Source organism: Pseudonaja textilis, chromosome 1 (genome assembly GCF_049901715.1).
Source record: "Pseudonaja textilis isolate UNSWEBS1 chromosome 1, rPseTex1.2, whole genome shotgun sequence".
In the NCBI taxonomy this organism is placed as follows: domain Eukaryota; kingdom Metazoa; phylum Chordata; class Lepidosauria; order Squamata; family Elapidae; genus Pseudonaja; species Pseudonaja textilis.
The window spans coordinates 322,898,739-322,917,213 of record NC_141990.1 but is presented as its reverse complement, the minus strand read 5'-3'; the positions used below and the strand labels follow the sequence as shown (position 1 = coordinate 322,917,213).

Here is an 18,475-nt window from a genome sequence, read left to right as displayed (position 1 = left end):
GCCCCGCCGCCCGCTTCTGCCGCCGCCGCCACTTCTTCCCCGCACACCGCTGCTGCTTCTGCCACGCCGTTTCTGCCCCCGCCACCACCCCCACTGCCGCCGCTGCTTCTGCCGCCACCGCCGCTTCTTCGCCACCGCCGCTGCTTCTACCCCACTGCGGGGCAGCGGCGGCGGGGGCAGAAGCAGCAGCAGTGGCGGGAGAAGAAGCGGTGGCAGCTGGGGCAGAAGCAAGCGGCGGCGGGGGCAGCAGCAGCGGTGGGGGCAGAAGCAGCAGCAGTGGCAGGGCAGAAGCGACGGGGTGGCGGCGGGGCAGAAGCAGCAGGGGTGGCGGCAGGGCAGAAGCGGCGGGGTGACGGGCAGAAGCGGTGGGGGTGGCGGGGGGGTGGCGGGGCAGAAGCGGTGGGGTGGCGGCAGCGGCAGAAGCGGCGGGGGCGGCGGGGGCAGAAGCAGCAGCGGTGGCAGGGGCAGAAGCGCGGCGGTAACAGCAGGAGGGTGGCGCTCTGACGGGCGCCCGCCTTTTCTCTTGCTGCTTGGCCTGGCGCCGCCTCTCCTCCTCCTCCTCGCTGGCTGTGGCACGATGGTTGGGGTGGGCATTGGGTCGCATTACGAGGCGACCTGGCCGCATGCGGCCCGTGGGCCCGGGTTGGACAAAGCCTGGTTTAAAACATTCTCAAAGATCCATCTCGTCCTGGGCACCCCCTCCCTTTTTTTTTGAACTATTACCATCTGGTAGATGGTACCGGATAATAAAAACAAGGACAAATAGGCTGAAAAACAGCTTCTAGCCCAGGGCGGTAGCTCTGCTGAATTCTACTGTATAGTGCAATATGAATGCAGTATCAGGGGTTTTCAATTCAGTTGTATAGAATGTGTGAAGGATGTGTGTTTGTGTTTATTTTCATAGTCATAATGTACACTGAAGATGGTATTTAATTTCATTGTACAAGGTACAATGACAATAGAGTAAACTAAAGCTACTGTCATGCCCCTGTTGGAATCTATGGCTGTGAAGGAAACTGGGTAAGGGCACAGGCTGGCTGGGCATTCAGAGGAAGACCCAGGCTCACCCCCTCTTCATCCTAGGGCACGCAGGGAAGAACGGAGAAGGGAGCAACGTGAGTTGTGTGACTTACGGGGAGGAAAGGGCCCTGATCCCCTTCATGGGCTGCAGCTGGGAAGACTATTTAAAAGAGCAAACCGCACATGGCAAAGCTGCTGGAAGCAAAGCATGTAATTATTCTGGTTTGTCAAGTCTTACCTGAGTTCTGGCGTCCTCCCAAGTGTGTGTATTTCGTCATCCTTTGACGTCTTCAATCCCTTTTCCTGCCCTGTCTCGTTAATTGCTGCAGTGTGGTTTGTGTTGGTTTTTATTTATAATGTATATGTACTTTGAGTTTGGATGGAATGTCTTCCCTTGAAAAGCTGTTCTCCGGAGAGGTTTTTCTCCACCCGATGATAATTGGACATTGGAGTCCAAGTTGGAGGAATTAAAGGGACTTGACCTATTTTTGTGACTTGGTTGCTTTTGTGCCACGCCCTGGGTCATCACAGCTACTTCAGAGCCACTTCAGACTGAGGAAGCTTCTTGGATGAGAAGCCAAATGTCTTAAAAAAAAACCAAAAACCCAGAAAGTCCATTTGCCTCTTGGAAGAAAACAACTTTGGGACAACCACGACGTGGAGGACCGAGAATCTCTACAGAGAGTTACCAATAGTTATGTAACCTCCTTGGTACATAAAAGAGTAGAATTTGCTGGCTGCTTAGATGTGGTCCCTTGTCTTACCAGCCTTGATTGCTTCTACCAGTAGAGATCGTCCTCAACTTACAACAGTTCGTTTAGTGACCGTTCGAAGTTACAACTGCACTTTAAAAAGTGATTTATGACCGTTTTTCACACTTACGGCCATTGCCGCATCCCCATGGCCATGTGATCAAAATTCAGACGCTTGGCCAACAGACTCATATTTGTGACGGTTGCAGTGTCCTTGGGCGGGGGGGACGGTCATGCGATCCCCTTTTGGGACCTTCTGACAAGCAAAGTCAATGGGGAATCCAGATTTACTTAACAACTGTGTTACTAACTGAACAACCGCAGTGATTTGCTTAACAGATGCGGCAAGAATGGGGCAAAACTGTGGTCCAATGGGTCTAAACTCGCTTAGCAACAGAAATTTTGGCTCAATTTTTGTCAAAAGTCAAGGACTACCTGTAATATAATATAACTAGCTCGATACCCATGAAACTATGTGGTCGGGCTTAGTTTTTTGGGAGGAAAATAAGGAGAAAAAATTCTGCCTCTGCCTACCAGCATCCATGGGTATTCATCTGGCTAGCGTCCTGTCAGTGTGTGAGAGAGTTGAGGGCTGTTTGGAAACTGAAACAGTATTTGCTGTGTGAGCAAGAAGGAGACAGCAAGGAGCCTGGGCGTGGCTTAGCTCAACTGTTCTGTACTAAAGCTGCTTGATACTGTGAAACTGAAACTGAAACTCCTCTGCTTGTGTTTTGCATTTGGAAGAGATTTATTTTCAGGTGGGGAGGGGGAGAAGAACTCCTTAGCATCAGAGCGTGTTAATAATAATATACGAAATATTAATGCTCTGATGCTGGCAACCAGCAGTCAGCAGAAGTAGCTAGCAGTACTACACTCTAACCACTGCCCTACCATCAGGGGTGGGATTCAAATATTTTAACAACCAGTTCTGTGGGCGTGGCTTAGTTGGTGGGCATGGCTTGGTGGTCATGTTATTGGCTGGGCGTGGCCAACTCAATATCACTCACATCGAGGCACGCATCTCCTTGCCTGGCCTCTCATGACTGTGGGAATGCTGCAACAGTCGTAAGTGTGAAAAATGGTCATAAGTCACTTTTTTCAGTGCCACTGTAACTTTGAGTGGTCACTTCACACAAGCAAAGTACCAGCAAAGGAGGGGAAAAAAACTCCAGAGAAGTTCCAGAGACAGGAAGTGCCAAGAATGTAAAAAGGGCTAACGGAGAGGAGAGGCAGTTTCTGTAAGCAACTCCAGAATGTTTCCTTCCTTACAGGATTAGGCCAGTAATTTCTTCTAACAACCAGTTCTCCGAACTGCTTAGAATGTTAACAACCGGTTCTAGAGAATAGGGGCGAACTGGTAGAATCCCACCCCTGCTACCATGGTTCTAACCTCTTTTTCATAAGATATCTTTTTTTTATGGGAAGATACAAGTAGTCCTCTATTTATGACCACAAGTGAGCGCAAAATTCATGTTGTTAGGTGAAACATTTGTTAAATGAGTTTTGGCCCATCGTGCAACTTTTCTTACCACAGTTGTTAAGTGAATCATTACAGTTATTAACTTAGTAGCCCGGTTGTTAAGTGACTTTGGCTTCCCCATTGACTTTGCTTGTCGGAAGTTCACAAAAGTGGATTACATGACCCCGGGACACTGCAACCGTCATAAATGTGAGTCAGTTGCCAAGCGACTGAATTTTGATCATAGGGATGCTGCAGATGTGAAAAAACAGTCACAAGTCACTTTTTTTTTCAGTGCTGTTGTAGCTTTGAACGCTCACTAAACAAATGGTTGTAAATTGAGAAGTACGTGTAATTTGTCATGTTGTTGTTGTTTTTAATTAGGGATTATAGCCAGACAGCCCCCAGCATCTTTGCCTGAGAAAAGCAGATGGACACTACTGACATCCTGACACTGCCATGCAATTTAACGTGGTTAATTAGATCAGTGAAAATAATAAGAGATCTATTTGTAGCATAATGCAAAGCCTGGTGAGCTTTCCGATTGGATCATGTTTTTGTGGTTCGGTGTGATCTTTTGGAGTAATTTTTACAATTTGAGTCGTTTGCAAAGTAGGGCATTCCCCAAGTGAACGAACCCAAGCTTTGGCTAGATGACTAAAACTAGCTAAAGCGACACCTGATGAAGATTTGTTTTGTTTTCTGGAATTAATATCAGGGGTGGGATTCTACCGGTTCTGTCTGGCTCCGTAGAACTAGTAGCTCTGAATCAGAGAAGCAGACACAGCACCGTGAAAAATGTAAATCACTAACACCGGTTGGATCCCACCCCTGACTAATATCCACCCTGAAACTATCTTTGCTGCAGGGAAGCCATCAACCGACTGTACGAGACAGTCCCAGGAGTCAGAGGCAACTGGAAGAAAAAGGTGAGTTTGTTCGTACGACTGCAGATCTTCCCCCCACACCACAATGAGTAAAAAGTAAAGGAGTTCTTGCGGATTATACTCCGCTAATCGTTGCCGACTCTAGGAGCCGGTGCTCATCTCTGTTTCAAGGCCATTGAGCCGAAGACAGTTCCGTGGTCATGTGGCCAGCATGTGGTCACAGAGTGCTATTACATAGTGGTACCTATTTATCTACTCGTGTTTGCATGCTTTTGAACTGCGTGTTCTGACCAAGGCTTCCAAGACCGTAATTAGGCACGTGCTTATTTTAAAAACAAGTCTTGTTTTATTGCAATGCTGGGAATTATTTTCATTCCCAGTCGGTAATGAATCTCAAACAGTCCCTCAAGATAAGCACCCACCTTTCTTTCCTGCGAAGTGCTGCCAATAACAGAAGTGTCAAATAAACTAGAACAAAAACCAACCGAAGTACAAAGAGCTTCAAGAATGAATCTGAACCGAACAAAGAACTTTGCTTCCTGCAAGGGTTTCGTCACCTTTGCCTGTCCTTTATAACTTATGGGAGGGGCAATCACCTCCAAGCCTTGCTCCCAAGTCGCCCCTTTTTTCTCAGCTACTCTTGCCTTCTAGCAGCTCTGCACACACACGCACTGGGAACAGGCTCTCCTTGTTCCTCGGCCTCGCTGCTGCCAGACTCCAGAGGCTCCGGAGGCACCACCCCACTCCCAGATGGTCCTGGCATTGGATGCAGGACCTTCATCCGAGTCCTCTCCAGGTCCCGGACTGGTCCCCTGTCTTCCCCACTGTCCGATTCTGCTGCCGTCTGCACAGGCTGCCGGCGAACCACAACACTGAGTTGGGATGAGGACGGGAGCTCACCCAGTCGCGTGGCACTCGGGTCTCGAACCTGGACTCCTGGCTTTCCATCTGACAAGCATAGCATCTCGTCCAGTGTTCCATATCACGTGCCTCCCCGCTGCCTGTTGCTGATGCTGCAGCCATGCCTGCTGCTTGGACAGCCAGCCCAGAGGAGCTGGCTCCGGAGTCGCAGAATGCGCCAGTAGAGGGGCTGGCAGGCTGCAGCTGCTGCCGGAAACCATCGGCCCCTGCACACAAAGGCCGTCGAGCGTGCGATGGCTGACGGGTTCCGGCAGCAGACACCCCAGCCCCTGCCTCGTCTCACCTCGCTGTCAGGATTCCGGAAGTTACCCCCGTTTAAATCATGAGTCTCGAGCCAAACTTCCAAAACTTCAAAAGGATTTATTGGGAGTTAGCATGTCCGGCACTGCCTGGGTGTAGCCGACTCTGAGACACATCACTCATTGTCACCCTTCACCCTGGTTTTCCCCCCACCCCACCCCCTGGGTGTATTGTAATTCATATCCTCCAATGGGACACCTCCATAGCCCAGAGTCATCAATCATGCTCTCCGGTTAGATATTTGCACGGCAAAAACTTTGGTCACTTAGTTACTATCTTTATAAAACTTAATGGAATGCACTTTCGATTTCCAAGTTGCCGCACTGCTCTTTCAAAACCCTTTCCCCCCCTCCCTTTCTGTTGGCAACTCTAAAAAGACCATAGAAATATTTAATGAGTTGACACTCACCTCATCCTGTGTGACGAGCCTCCTGCTCACTGCCCCATCTGCCGCAGACCCCGGATTCCCTCCCCAACCCCGGCCAGGCCCCACAGGTGCCCCCCAAATGACATTGAGCTGGCCAAGCACGTGGGCCATGTCCAGTCAACTGTGACCATCCCAACCACGCTCTTCCACCCCCACCATGGCCCCCCCAAGGACAACCACAATGCCAATACGGTCCTCAATGACATTGAGTTTGACACCCCTGATCGAAGGGAATCTGTTCTGTCCCTACTACACGTTGGTCTGTGTGCAGCTCAACACGCAGCTAAACCCACCTATCCTCCAATAAAACAGACTGTGCGCGTAGATCTGAATGCTTTATTGAAAGAACAGGTTATGGTGAAACTGGGGAAAATAGGGACACGTACAACAAGAACAGAATACAAGATAAGACAGTATTTAGTCACTGCTGAACATAAAAATTATTACAAGCAATTTAAATCTCACCAGTGATGCTCCGTGTGGGATGTCGGTTTGTCTTTGGATGACCACATGCCACAGATTAAAGATGGATGCTTCCTTGTGCTTCTGCCTTCTCCAAATGCTAAAGGAAACGGAGTCTGGCTTTTGTTTGAGAGTGTGGGCTGATGGGTGAAATGGGTTGGGTCAGCTTCAAACAATATACTTGGTATTTTGTCTCTCTGGCCACTAGATGGGGCTAGAGCGCAACAACAGTATATAGAGATCAAATGTTGGGGCATATTTGTCCCTCCGGCCACTAGATGGGGCTAGAGAGCAACAACAGTATATAAAGATCTGATGTTGAGGCATGACAGAATCACATAGTCGTTAAGCTGCCCCATTGACTTTGCTGAGTTGATAAAGGGTTGAAGAGCTTTCATAGATCGGTTGACCTCTGATTCTGTTTTCCCAGGCGCCAAACAAAAGTCTCTTTTCAATCCTTGGCAAGAGCAACCTCCGATTTGCCGGCATTAGCATAGCTGTCAATATTTCCATCGATGGATTGAACCTGATGATCCCTACCACCCGACAGGTGAGTCCTCCGTCCTCCATTTGGGTCGTCCCATCTGCCATCTGACTCCTCCCCCTCAGGTATGTGTTGGAAGAAGGCAAATCTGAAAACCTCCACTTCAAAACACTTTTTGCTAAGATTAGGAATCATGTAAGGGATGATCAGGCTGAATCTGAGGGAAGGGACAAATGTGTCATAAGTCACGAGTCCCTGCATTAAGCGATCTTAATCCAGCCCACTGTGAATGACTTTCTTATCTCCCGCTCATTTCCCTTGACTGTTAGTTGGTCAGATTCTTGTAGAGACCTTAAGGTGTAATAAATCTTTATACTCATTTGAACTACCTGAATCTCCTGATTTTGCCGACGTTTGACGGAACCCACCAAAACATAAAACATAAGCATATGTTGCCAATTTAGAGTGAGATCCTTGGATTGACCATAGAGGTCCGTGATGGCGAATCTATGGAACGTGTGTCACAGAGGGTATGCAGAACCATTTGCGCGGGCATGCGAGCCCCAGCCAAACTTACCTGCACTGCGCATGCATGCGCCTCCCAGCTGATTTTTGGCCTGTTTGAGGCCATTTTCTGGAGGGAAATACTGGAAGTGCCAAAACGGGTCTGTTTTTCGGCCTCCTGAGGCTACAGAAGTTTCCCTCGAGCCTCCGGGAGGGCGAAAATGGCCTCGAACAGGCTGAAAATCAACTGGGAGGCGTGCGCATGTGCAATGCAGATAAGGGGGCGGAGGTTTTGCGCGCGCATGAGCGGGGGGGCGGGGAGCATTGCATTGTGGGTGCCGCTTTTCGCACACCGCAACAAAAAAGGTTCGCCATCACTGATATAGGTGATCCCAATCCATTAGAGATCAGTTAGAGATCCTTTCTTGAATGGGTAAAATCAGAAAGCGCTGCCCAGCTGTAAAATCAATTTACAGGCAGTCTTCGCCATACGACCATTCATTTAGCAATCATTTGAAGTTACGACAGGGTTGTCTTACAATCGGTCCTTGCACTTACATCTGTTGCAATATCCCCACGGTTATTGAATTGTGAACTGAGTGCTTGGCTATGAGCTTGCACTCATGACAATTGTGATGTCCTGGGAATCATGTGATCACTGTTTTTGTCTTCCCCGGCCGGCTTCCAAGAATGGGTAAAATCGGTAGGGAAAGATGCAAGTTGCGGACATATGACCTCTCGCTTAGTGACTGCTGGAAAAAAGGTTGCAATGTTGGATGCAGTCATGGGGTTACTTCATTTCATAACTGCATTGTTTAACAGTGAATTTTTCTGGTTCCGATTGTAGTCCTAAATCAAGGACTGCCAGTGTAGCAAACACCTGATGTTTTTCAACTGGCCGCATGGGCGATCCCAGCCAATGTAAGGGTTGGGAGTCGAAATCCACAAGTTTTCAAGTTGCCAAGTTTGCAAACTCCTGTGGGTTGAACGATACGATCCGGCCAATCGCTGAGCCACGCCCAAGCCCTTTTTATTGGCCTTTTCCCCTTCTTCCTCACAAAGCTGACCATAGCTTCCCTTCCATCTCTATCTGTCTGTCTGTTTCCATTGTAGATCATCGCGAATCACCACATGCAATCCATCTCCTTCGCCTCGGGGGGTGACACGGTAAGGGGAACATTGAACATACGTGTCCTGTGCATGGGAGGGACCTTAGATGCATGGGAAAGAGAAATGCAGGATTCTTGTTATTGTGTTATTCATGGTCGGCTGCACAGTCAGCCAGATGTTCAGACTGGATTTGGCCGTTTTGTCAACCTATTGAATCTTCCCCAAGTACATGGGATAGGCAGATGTGGTTTTTGTTTAATAATATTGAAGGTATTGTAGCAGAATGTCCCAAAAATGCTTTTTCAGGAGGCAACTGGTTATCTGGTCCTCTTTAATAGCCATCTCAGTTGGGGGCCATTCCTGGTCTTAGGTAAAGGTTCCCCTTGCACATACGTGCTAGTCGTTTCTGGCTCTAGGGGGCGCTGCTCATCTCCGTTTCAAAGCCGAAGAGCCAGCGCTGTCCGAAGACGTCTCCGTGGTCATGTGGCCGGCATGACTAAATGCCATAGGTGCACGGAACGCTGTTCCCTTCCCACCAAAATGGTCCCCATTTTTCTATTTGCGTTCTTTACTTGCTTTCGAACTGCTAGGTTAGAAGAAGCTGGGACAAGGAACGGGAGCTCACTCTGTCATCGCGTTACGCGGTGCTAGGGATTCGAACCGCCGAACTGCCGAACCGTTCTGATTGACAAGCTCAGCATCTTAGCCACTGAGCCACCACCTCCCAATCCTGGTCTTAGGGCCATGATTTTCACAGGGCGATGAGGCATTGTGTGAGAGTGGTGCAGTAACCTAGAGGTGGAGTTCTCGCCTCACAATCAGGAGGCTGTGAGTTTGATCCTAGGTGGAGGCAGATCTGCTGAACAAAACTCCACATTGGTGACAGGAAGGGCATCCGGCCATTTAAAAAAACATTCTTCTAGCTCCATTCAGTTGCCTAAACTCCACCCCGCAAGGGATTATGGGGTCGTTAAATAATGATGAAGGAGACATTTTGTGGAGAGGTGATACCTACATGGCAGTCATTGTTGTGTTACTGAGCTATGCTCTTTCCTCAGGTCATTTATCTCAGAATCTAACAAAGCTGACATTTTCAAAGCAGCAGATAATAATATGACCTTGGCACGCAGGAGATTTTTTTTTTTCCAAACTCCACTGCTGCGAGAAAAGATGATTAAAACCATGTCTAAAATGCAACAATGAAGGCAAGGAGAAAGGAAAGGGGAAGGAAAGGGGAAGGAAATAAATGGCTAAAAAAGAAAGGAAGGGAAGGAAATAGATAGGAAAGGGAAGGAAAAAAAGGAAGTAAATGGATGAAAAAGAAGGAGAGGAAAGGAAAGGAAGGGGAAAAGGAAAGGAGAGGAGAGGAGAGGAGAGGAGAGGAGAGGAAAGGAAATAAATGGATGAAGAAGGGAAGGAAGGAAGGAACTGAAGTGGAAGGGAAAGGAAAGGAAAGGGGAAGGGAAAGGAAAGGAAAGGAAAGGAAAGGAAAGGAAAGGAAAGGAAAGGAAAGGAAAGGAAAGGAAATAAATGGATGAAGAAGGGAAGGAAGGAAGGAACTGAAGTGGAAGGGAAGGGAAGGGAAGGGAAAGGAAAGGAAAGGAAAGGAAAGGAAAGGAAAGGAAATAAATGGATGAAGAAGGGAAGGGGAAGGGAAGGGAAGGGAAGAAAGTAAATAGACAAAAGGACAGGAAAGGAAAGGGAAGGGAAGAAAATGGAAAGGGAAGGGAGGGAAAGGAAAGGGAAAGGAAAGGAATGGAAGAAGAGAAGGGAAGGAAAGGAAAGGGAAAGGGAAAGGGCAGGAAGTAAATGGGTGAAAAAGAGAAGACTCGACTCGATCACTTGAACCTTAATCCTCATAGTAAAGAGGCTCTTCATCTCTCCTACTTATTTAACTAAGAAAATATGTTCAGCAACAACAACATTTTCAACAGCAACAAAACAGAAAATATGTTCAGCAACAACAACATTTTCAACAGCAACAAAACAGAAAATATGTTCAGCAACAACAACATTTTCAACAGCAACAAAACAGAAAATATGTTCAGCAACAACAACATTTTCAACAGCAACAAAACAGAAAATATGTTCAGCAACAACAACATTTTCAACAGCAACAAAACAATTGCTTTCCAGCTAAACACAAGGCACACACAATCCATAGAGTTTTTTGAGAAATAGCAGCCTTAATTTAAAATCAACGATCAGCACTCTCTTAATTAAAGATGATACTATACAGGTAATCCTCGGCTTGCATTGCAACCATTAATTAAATGATCGTCCAAAGTTACAACGATGCTTTGTTTAAGACAAATTGTTGAGGTAATTCCCCGTTAGGAGAATGAGCGCATACAGGGAGATGTAGTGAGAGAAGTGTTTGAATAATACACACACAGCACACAGATACACTGTACAGTTAATGTAGGTTTTTACTTCCAATAAACATTTAAGCACAGTCCAAACAAGCAGTCCAAGTCATTCACATTTAAAGCAGTCAGTGTTCAGTCCAGGGATAATTCCAGTATCAAAGTCCAGTATCAAAAACAGTTCAGTAACAGACGTACATCAAATCCAAGAATAACAGTCAACAGGGAAAAATGGAGGAACGGCAACTCTTTCCAACAGAAGGAAACAGAGACTCACTCACTTCACTGAGACTTCTGAGACTAAAACAACCCAGGTTTCTGGCTCCATCTTATGGCCATTTGCCGAACCACACCCAATTGCAGTTTTTGCATTCTCTTAAAGGCATAGTAATAAAATGTCTATCTTGGTTTATATATTTCCAACCCAAATAACTGTTAGGTGACTTACATTCTTAACACAAATACAGCACCCAGGGTCACTGGGTTGCCATATATGACTTCCCAGCCGGTTGTCAACAAGCAAAGTCAAATCCGGGAAGCTGGACTTCCTTGGCAATCGCATGACTCACTTAAAGACCGTGGCAAATAATGGGGTATAATTCACTAAAGAACAGGTCCCCAGCCCAATTGTGGTCTCAAGTCAAGGACTCCCTGTAATTCTGCTGCTGCAGAACCTGGACAATAATGTCTTTTGAAATAATAATGGTGATGGTAATAATTACGATGATAATGATGTGGTATTCCTTGGTACAGGTAGTCTTCAGCTTACGGCCATAATAGAGCCCCAAATTTAAGTTGGTGAGCGGAACAGTTGTTAAGTGAGCTTGTGATGACCCGGGGCATGACACAAAAATAACCAAGTCACAAAAATAGAAGAAAGTCTCTTTAATGCCTCCAACTTGGCCCCAATGTCCAACTATCCTCTGCAGGATATCAAACTCTTAAAGAAAACAGTTTATGGAGGGAATAAATGCAGTCTGCACCCAAAGTAAAGTTAATTCGAAATTAAAAAACCCAACACAAACCACACTGAAGGAATTACTACGGCAGGCAAGGATGATTAATTGCGGACTTCTAGCAGATAACATAGCAACCAGTTGGGAGGAAGCCAAAACACAGATAAGCTCTGACAAGAATGCACGCTTTGCTTCCAGCACCTTTGCCATGCGCAGTTTGTCCTTTTAAACAGTCTTCCCAGCTGCAGCCCATGAAGGGGATCAGGGCCCCTTCCTCCCCCGTAGATCATGCCACTCACATTTCTCCCTTATCCACTCCTCCCTGCATGCCCTAGGATGAAGAGGGGATGGGCCTGGGTCTTCCGCTGAATGCTCATCCAGCCTGTGCCCTTCCCCAGTTTCCTCCAGAACTGCCGGAGCCACACTCCCATTCCCTGTCAGCTGTTCCACCTCTCCCTCGGAGTCAGACTCCAAGAGGGGCATGACAGAGCTTTGCCCTGTTTTACGACCTTTCTTGCCACAGATGTTAAGTGATTCACCGCAGTTGTTAAGCTACTAACACGGTCGTTAAGCTTCCCCATTGACTTTGCTTGTCAGAAGGTTGCAAAAGGGGACAGCCTGACCCTGGGATGCTACAAATGTCGTAAATATGAACCAGTTGACAAGTATCCAAATTTTGTTCCTGTGTCCATGGGGGATACAGCAATGGTCATCGGTGTGAAAAGCGGTCATACGTCACATTTTTCAGTGCCATTGGAACTTTGAACGGTCACTAATTCAACTGTTGTTAAGACGAGGATTACCTGTATGGTGTGTTTACAGATTAACTGAGTTGGAAAGTCACCTTATAGGTCATCTAGTCCAACCCCCCCACCCAAGCAGGAGAACCTTGCATACCATTTCTGACAGATGGCAATCCAATCTCTTCTTGAAAGTCTCAAGTGGTGAAGCTCCCACAACTTCCGAGGGCAACTTCTGTTCCTTTGTTTGATTGCTTTCACTGTCAGAAAATTTCTCCTTATTTCCAGGTTGAATCTCTCCTTGATCAGTTTCCATCCATTATTCCTTGTCTGGCCTACAGGTGCTTTAGAAAATAGCTTGACCCCCATCTTGTCTGTGGCAGCCCCTCAAATATTGGAAGACCGCTATCATGTCTCCCCTGGTCTTTTTCTTCACTAGACTAGCCAGGCCCAGTTCCTGCAACCGTTCATCGTATGTTTTAGCCTCCAGAGACCCCTAATCCTCCTGGCTGCTCTTCTCTGTACTTTTTCTAGACTCTCAACATCTTTTTACAGTGTGGTGACCAAAACTGGATGCACGATTTTACAGTATTTTATAAAGACGGCTCTGCTAAAATGTTCCCTTAGATGGGGATGAACTGCAGACAGAGGCATGAAGGTAAAAAATGATGTACGCTTGTGTGTGTGTGTGTGTGTGTGTGTATGATAGAATCACAGATACATATGCACACACACACACACACACACACTGGGGGGGGGATAACAAAAGGCCCGTTTCCAGGCTAGAGAAAAGCTTGCTGCTTGCTCAGGTGTCAAAATTTCAAAGTGTTTGTCTGGGCTGTGTAAATGTCACAGAAAAAGCGAGCGAGAGATTCTGCCTTGCAGGAAATGAACAAAGGCAATTTAACAATTAATGAGCTGGATTTTTTTTCCGTTCCAGGCGCTCAGCCTGTGTAGAAGCCAGGAAGCAGCTGTTGTGCCTTGCTAAATGCTAGTCAGATCCACATGCCCCGTTTAGCCAAGATGAGTTAATAGCCCAGCCGCTGCATTCTCACAACCATTAGTATTTCATCTTGGTTAGCTTATTTTTGTGAGGCAACATAGACGGAGAAATCTAACTTGTAGGGCCAGAATAACAGAGTTGGAAGGGACCTTGGAGGTCTTCTAGTCCAACCCCTTGTACAAGTAGGAAACCTTGTAACATTTAAGCTTATGGATCTGTGAAGGCTCAATAGCAGTAACTCAATAGCAGTAACTCAATAGCAGTAGCTGTGAGAGGGATCTTGGAGTCTTAGTGGACAACCAGCTAAATATGAGTAAGCAGTGTGCAGCCGCCGCCAAAAAAGGTAATGCAATCCTAAATTGTATTTACAGAGGATTCAGCCAAGATCAAGGGAAGTACTAATATCACTCTATAAAGCCTTAGTAAGACCACACCTAGAGTACTGCATCCAGTTTTGGTCACCACATTATAAAAAAGAAGTTGAGACTCTAGAAAAAGGGCAGAGAAGAGCAACCAGGATGATGAGGGGACTGGAGGCTGAAACATACAATGAACGGTTGCAAGAACTGGGCTTGGCTAGTCTAGTAAAGAGAAGGACCAGGGGAGACATGATAGCAGTCTTCCAATATTTGAGGGTCCGCCACAGAGAGGAGGAAGGGGTCAAGCTGTTTTCTAAAGCACTTGAAGGCCAGACAAGGAATAATGGATGGAAACTGAACAAGGAGAGATTTAACCTGGAAATAAGGAGAAACTTTCTGACAGTGAGAACAATCAACCCATGGAACAGAAGTTTCCCTTGGAAGTTGTGGGAGCTTCATCCCTGGAGGCTTTCAAGAAGAGATTGGACTGCCATTTGTCAAAAATGGTGTAGGGTCTCCTGCTTGGGCGGGGGGGTTGGACTAGATGACCTACAAGGTCCCTTCCAACTCTGATTATCTGTAATCTGAAGTGGGAGAGCTCAGAGCATGGCAATTTGGGAAGTGTGTGTGGCATGAATGCAACCTGTAAAACACTGGTAAATTAGGCCAGGATTTGGTCTCTGCTTCCCTTGACAAAATGCCAATCATTGGAGCACAGTTTTAAAATAAGCCAGAGAGTGTAACCAAGATCTTTGATGGATCTATGACAATATGTCAGGTGAGGAAGATGGTTGTGAAGTTGTGCTGTTGCGGTCCAAGCTGTGGGACTTAGAAAGGCAGTCAAATCTGAGAGGTCACAGGCCTGAATTATACCAAGTATGAAAGAACTGAGGTCAAATTAAAGAGATTTAGACTAAGGTTTGTCAACCTTAGCTACTTTAAGACTCTTGGACTTCAACTCCCAGAATTCCCCAGCTAGAATTATGGGGGGGTCGACGTCTATATGTCTTCAAATAGCCTACTTTAGAAAAATACTGTTTTAATTTAGACTCCTCTAATCCAGTGTAGATCTTGGCAGCTTTACAGATATGGTTCACCACTGTTTTCTCTCATCTAAGATTTCCTGGTGGTCTCTTTTCCAGTATTCATCAGGGCCAACCCCTTCATAGATTGCAACCTCAGGAAAGAACTCCCAGCCATACAAGTCATACTGGCTGGGAGCCCTGCAGGTCATACTGCTGGAAGTTTTTGTCTGAGATTGCAAGCTATGAAGGGTTGGCTCTGATTAGCACTGGAAAAAAGACCACCAGGAAATCTTAGATGAGAGAAAACAGTGGAAACCACTTCTGCAAAGCTGCCAAGAACAGCGCTGGATTTGAGGCGTCTAAAGCAGTGTTTTTCAAAGCAGACCACTTTAAGATATATGGATTTTAACCCCCAGAATGCATTGTAATAGCCTGGCTATCTGGGCTGTTACAATGCATTCTGGGAATTGAAGTCCACTTATCTGGAGAGTGCTCAGATTGCTGAAAGCTGAGTTCAGGAGTCTTTAGCATACCCAGGCTGAAATGCAGGTAGTCTCTGACTTAAAACAATTCACTTAGTGACCATTTAAGGTTACAACAGCACTGAATAAAGTGGCTTATGACCATTTTTCAAACTTATGACCATTATAGCATTCCCAAGTCACGTGATTTACATTTGGATGCTTGACAACTGATTCACATTTACGACTGTCGCAGTGTATCGAGGTCATGTGATCCCCTTTTGGGACCTTCTGACAAGCAAAGTCAATGGGGAAACCAGATTCACTTAACAACAGTCGTAATTACTGTTCTGATCCAAACCTTGTTGCAAGGAAACAAACACGAAACAGAGGTAACAGCGAAACCTTTTAATGATTCTTTACACATTCCGTTCCTTCAAGGTTAAAAGGATGTTTCAAACTAATTGTCTCTGATAAGAACGAGCCTTGCCAAGGTTGTGCAAGGCTGCCAAGAACACTAGATAAAGTTACTAAGGAATATTTCAAACACAAAGAGTCTCCAAACACCAACCAAGATATTCCGAACGTCCACAAGGCTTGAGTGCAAAAACTTCTTTGCTTCCTGCAAAGAACTCCGGTTTCTCAGCTGGCTTTTATCTCTTAAGGGAGGGGCCATTACCTTGCAGATTTACTCCCAAGTAACCCGTGCTGTTGCAGCTGCTCTTTCTTTCGAGCAGCCCTGTGCGCAGGTGCACTGGGCACAGGCTCCTCGGGGGCCTCTTCCTCACTGCTGCCAGCCTCCACAATCTCCAAAGGCAGCATTCCACTCCCTGATGGTCCTGGCCCCATCCCTGCATCACAGCAGGCCCCTCACCTGCGTCCTCGTTCTCTGAGACTTCAGCCATCTGCACCTGCTGCCGGCGAACCACAACACTTACTCATTTAATGACTGCAGTGATTCACATAACAAATGTGGCAAGAAAAGTCATAAAATGGGACAAACTCACTTAACAAATGTTTCACTTAGCAACATAAATTTTGGGCTCAATTGTAATCATAACTTGAGGACTACCTTTACCTGCAGATCTGGGCAAAGATTAAACAAAAAAAAGGAAGGATTGACTCTTTGCAGTATTTGGGTCAAACTGGGGTGTTATTTATTTTACATTTAAAAATGACAGAGAAGAATTGTACACATTTTCTTACGATCCCATTCACTACCATCCTGTCAAGCTGCCTCATTACATTACATCCATTTTATCCATTTCTCCCTTTTCTCTAAAGCTTGTTTTTTTTGGCACTCCTGAGCTGTTGTCGACTGCCATTTTATTTTCCCAGAATGCCAAGCGGTGTTGATGTTACAGCTTTCCACGGATTTGTGTGCAGCAAGGGTCTTCAAACTTGGCAAGTTTAAGACTTGTGGACTTCAACTCCCAGAGTTCCTGAGTAACATGACTGGGGGAGGAATTCTGGGAGTTGAAGTCCGCAAGTCTTAAAGCTGTCAAGTTTGAAGATCCCTGGTGTACAGGAATGCCCATATAGGGTGGTGCTTCCTAACTCTATTCACTTCCAGAGGTATAAATCTCAAATCCCAGAATTCCACAGCCAGAGAAGCCATTGTTGAGAATTCTGGGAGTTGAAGTCCAGCTGTCTTAAAGTGGGCAAGGTTGGGAAACCTTGATGTAGTAGAGGGAGGAGTTACAAAAATCAAGATGGCTTCTTGCAGACATGACATGTCCTTTTTACATGTGTTGTGCATGCATGCTGCAAGCAAAAGTAGGACATGATTGCATCATCATAGCCACCATTTTTGACCCCTCCCCAATTACTCGGTTTGAATTTTGACATCTTCCCATTAAAATAAATATATTCCCTTCCCCCATGTTATCACCAAGGTCAAAATGGGACCAGCCCTTTTCATTCAGTTAGTAAAACTAACCTGTTTAAATCAAGGCCAAACCCAAGGGAGGTCAAAGAAGTCAAAATGGCAGCTCAACTCTGCCTTGTGGGATTGAAGCCCCACCCCTTTTAAAAGGGGTGGGGCTTCAATCATGCAGGTATAATCCGATCAAGTTTTTATTATTGTAGATAGGTAGAGTAGAATAAAAATAGTAAAAGCTTTGTGAGCTTTTAAGCTTTTACTTTTAAAAAAACAATAAAAGCTAGAAAGAATATAAAATACACAAAATAATAAAAAATTCACTTTTGTCAGTCTTTTGTCTTTTTTAACCCTGCTTCTTTGGGTTACATTCTTGGATAAAACATGACCCCCAAAGTTTATTTGGTATTTTAGGCAATTCCTCACACAATCATGCCTACTGAGCTTCAACAGACAAAAATCATTGAAGGAAAAGGAGACTCAGGTACAGAATGCAGTCAGAAGAAAGTAGAGAAATGGGGCTGCATCTTAAGGTTTTGCTCCTGAGTCTGTCAGAGAACGTCTGAATAAAGGAGAAAATATATCAAGATTTAAATAAAGGAAGAAAAGAAAGGCTCGGTGTACTTGTCATGAGAGAACCTTGGCAGAGATAGGCCAAAAAATCAAGATGGCCACAATCAGAGCAGCCATCTTGACTTTTTTGCCCCCAACCTTATGGACATCCCTCATTGTATACATTATCCAATTTGGGATCATGGAGCAGTGTTTCTCAATCCTGTGCGCTGGAAGGCCTGTGGACTTCAACTCCCAGAATCCCCCAGCCAGCAGGCGAGGGAATTCTGGGAGCTGAAGTCCCCAAGTTTTCAAGCTGCCAACCTTGAGAAACATTATAATGAAGGATTGAGGGACATTATTCCAGTCTACCTTTTAGCCAAATCAACGAAAAATCTAGTGGATGCATTCCCACAACATGCTAGGCAAGGTTAATAAACCATAACCTTGGCTAATATATTCTTTTATGGAATCCTAGAATGAAAAGGCTGGAAGGGGTCCCTAGAGGTCATCTAGTCCAACCCCCTCACCCACCCAGGGTGGGGAACTTGCCCTTACCACATCTTCCCCAGGGGCTTTCCCAACTTCCTTTAAATCCCTCCTGTCCAATCTATTCAACAACTGATCCACTCTCACTATATATATATTTTCCTGACCATGGAAGGTAAACGTGAAGTTTAAAAACAAACCTAGAAATGGGGTCAGGAGGAATTCTGCTGCTCAGCAGAGAAGTCACCTCCATCCACCATAAATAAAAAAAAATCCTCTTATTCAGCTAAACTGGTGCAGTGCTGATACCTTTCCCATC

General features: G+C 45.9%; 1 protein-coding gene across 3 annotated transcripts in view; it reads left to right on the top strand.

Moving 5' to 3' along the window:
* SHC2 (SHC adaptor protein 2) overlaps positions 1 to 18,475 on the top strand; it is a 53,146-nt gene that overhangs the window by 8,474 nt on the left and 26,197 nt on the right. Inside the window, exons 3-5 of one of the 3 annotated variants that reach the window (XM_087922694.1) lie at positions 4,100 to 4,160; positions 6,659 to 6,778; positions 8,330 to 8,383. In XM_087922694.1, coding sequence (XP_087778820.1) covers positions 4,100 to 4,160; positions 6,659 to 6,778; positions 8,330 to 8,383 — 235 coding nt within the window. The remainder of the gene's footprint in view (positions 1 to 4,099; positions 4,161 to 6,658; positions 6,779 to 8,329; positions 8,384 to 18,475) is intronic. The other 2 variants (XM_087922696.1, XM_087922695.1) reach the window with 2 other exon arrangements.